General features: G+C 42.8%; 1 protein-coding gene across 1 annotated transcript in view; it reads left to right on the top strand.

Moving 5' to 3' along the window:
- The first annotated feature begins 90 nt into the window (after positions 1-90).
- LOC101864100 (methyltransferase-like protein 24) overlaps positions 91-3,139 on the top strand; it is a 13,994-nt gene continuing 10,945 nt past the window's right edge. Inside the window, exons 1-3 of the mRNA XM_005109912.3 lie at positions 91-273; positions 665-842; positions 2,002-2,078. Coding sequence (XP_005109969.3) covers positions 266-273; positions 665-842; positions 2,002-2,078 — 263 coding nt within the window. The 5' untranslated portion in view covers positions 91-265. The remainder of the gene's footprint in view (positions 274-664; positions 843-2,001; positions 2,079-3,139) is intronic.

Raw genomic sequence — 3,139 nt, forward strand, 5'->3', positions numbered from 1 at the left:
GTCTCTCTCTCTCTCTCTCTCTCTCTCTCTCTCTCTCTCTCTCTGCCTGCACCCTCTCCCCTCGACACAGTGTACAGCTAGTAATATGCACTTTACCAATTATCTGCAGATAAATTGACGAGGCATCATTGGGAAGAGGACATTTAATCTAGCGATGTGCCTGGGTCAGGGGTCAAGGGAAACACAAATCAACCAAAGGTAAAGGGCGGCAGAGTTCATACCGGACACGCCAGGTCGCTGTGGCAAAGAGGTCTGAGAGCACCCAATGTTTGGGTAAGTACAACATTCATGAGTTTCATCGTATGTTAACACAGTCAAAGTCAATTTGACGCTGTGTGTGGTTTTGCTATGTAGATGGTTTAAATATAAAGAATATACATATATGAGAACAATTTTGGGACCTGAAAACCTGTTCGTTATGTGCGTCTTTCGCTATGAGAGTTCTAGACTGTGTTATGTTCATTGAGGCTTTAATCTCCAATTCCTATCCTTTCCACTGTCTAGTGACTCCCTTGGTCCAGTAGGAAGAAGATCAAGTTCTCAAGTACAAACAATGTCGGTTACACACTTTCTGAAGGGTGGTCAATGGTGTGCGTGTTTTTGCATTGACCCCAGCCCAAAACCAGATTTTTTTCCATCGTTTCTTTCTCTTCCATTGTCTCAGTGTCATGATTCAGCGTCGACTTCCCCGTCTGATGATCAAGACAGGATGTGTCGGCGCATGCGTACTCACTCTGCTGCTCTCTTACCAGGCAATCTTTGACTCAACCTCTTTACGCTACAAAGGTCAAAGGTTGCAACCGAGCCGTGTTATTTACAGGCTGGTCTCGCCCGGAAACCAGGTTAGCTTGATTATATTTTTAATCACTTCTTGTTTGGAAAAGGTTCAGCTGTAATAGATAACCAGCAAGAGTTTTGATCAACAGACCTTATATAGATCTGGGGAGGAAGGGGGTCAGGAAGGGTGGAGTAAAGACCTCTCTTCATGACGGCAGTAACAGGAGTGGAATACTATACAGGACCAGATTATGTGCATAGAAGAGTAAAACAATTAAGTGTACGAGTTCAACATCCCTATCAAGAATATTAAGTTATTTACGATGCGATGCCTCCGAATTTAACGTCTGTCTGTGAAAGGACCGAGCCAAAAGGATTGAGAGCTTTGAAAAACTCTACGAAACGACCCAAGTTCAAGAAAACCCAGTCTGGGATTCGAACCAGAGCCATCCGCTCTTCAGTCCAGCAACTGAGATAACGGAGCGCCCGTGTCTACAACTGAAATGATAACTTGTTTTGGCGTAACAAAAGCGTCTACCCATTGTCTAATGCAATAAAACAGCCATTGTCTACTGCAGAAAGTTTCGTCAAATCCGTATTTGCTATAGTCTGATAATTTTGACGGCAGTCAGATTTTTCTTTTTTGGGTGGGAGGGCAGAAGCCGCCATTTTGGAAGAGTTTGATTCAATCCCCCAAATTTCACAAACGTGTGGTCAGCAACAAATAGAAGGCTACTGTGTGTCACGTGACGTTGCGAGGTCTGTCTACTTGATTTAGTGTGCACTGCCGGACACCATTTCCCAACCTTGGTCCGATCCGAATTTGATCAACGGGCATCCATTCTATAATTTCATTATGAACATCTCTTCTAAGGAACCATAATCTGCCTTTAGATTCATGCACCTCACTCCCTGTTTTTCCCCATCCATCTCCGGTTGTATCTGACTAGTTTTGCTTCTCTTTCCCCAGAATACTAGCGTCTGTGGTGTAGCGATTAGGCGCTTCGCCATTGCACGAAGTAGACCTGAGTTCCGTTCCCGTGTAATGAGAATATTTTATCTAGTATTTCGATCATTCTGCTATGTGCTAAGACATTGTCTCCCTCTTAGCCTGGATTGCCCTTGACAGACAAGTTCTAGGCCCGCTTCCTAAATGATCTGAATAGTGTTGATAGGAGCAAAAAAAAACCCCAACCTAAATTACATTACATCCCCCCCCCTCAGAGCCACCACCAAGTCCTGCCCAATGCCACTGTGCTCCGGTCCCTGTCGTGGCCCCTGCTGGCAGAACAGTATCACAGGTGAGAGAATCCTTCTAATAATAGAACAGTACTACAGGTGAGTGAATCCCTCTATTTCTATAGGCAGAACAGTGCCACGGGTGAGTAAATTTTTCTATTAAAAGAACAGTACCACAGGTGAGTGAATCCTTCAATTAGAAGAACAGTTCCACAGGTGAGTGATCCTTCTATTTCCAGACCCACCAAACAAAGCACTGCTCACGGCAGGCGAAAAGATTATTGTCACAGAACAAAAATACAGTCAAACCTAATGCTTTTACGGCCACCTGTATAAAACAAATACACGTTTTAACAGCCGGCCACACCCCCTCCCCCCTTTCCCTTGCGATTTAAAAATTATAATGACACTCTCTACGACTTTTACTTGTCTAATATGGCCACTTTTCTCCTCGACGATGAATGGCCGTCTCAGACAATTTCAACTTTGCCTTTATAGACTTTATGTTTTGCAACGGTGTGTGCTCAGCCAAATGAATAAGACATGCTGCTACACAAACAAACTTTTTAAAAAGATAAATAAGAACTCATACAAATTCCTCCCTTAGAATTACAAAGTTCTAACTGGCGTTTTTTGGGGTCATTTTGAGTTACTAAGACCATGAGGTCAGAAACCAAAATGTTCTATATGCTCTATGAAAATCGTAAGAATATTCGGAGTCGTTATCAAGATATTTAAAGAATTGCATTTGGAAAAAAAAACTTGATCGTGTTGAAAATTCATAATTTTTAACTTCAAATTAATTTCTCGAAACAAGGTGCTGAGCAGGTAGAACTTTTTAATTCTGGGGTAACAAAATAAACTCGCCAGTGAATTCCCTTGCTTTTTAGCTAAATCGAAAGTTTCTTGCTCAGGATACGCCTCAAAGACTCTGTTTCCAGCATCTTGGTTTGAAGTTTTTGTGAAACGTATCTGCCACTGGAGGCGTCTGGAGGCCCCACACTGGACAAACATTAAGCTGGAAAATTACTTCAAATACCTGCCCCTCCCCCTTTCCCCCTCTTTACTCCCCCAAAGGCCCATATTTACTGCACAAAATAGAATCCCGTAAAAAAGAGAGAAG

The sequence above is a fragment of the Aplysia californica genome, unplaced genomic scaffold (assembly GCF_000002075.1).
Source record: "Aplysia californica isolate F4 #8 unplaced genomic scaffold, AplCal3.0 scaffold00828, whole genome shotgun sequence".
Taxonomy (NCBI): domain Eukaryota; kingdom Metazoa; phylum Mollusca; class Gastropoda; order Aplysiida; family Aplysiidae; genus Aplysia; species Aplysia californica.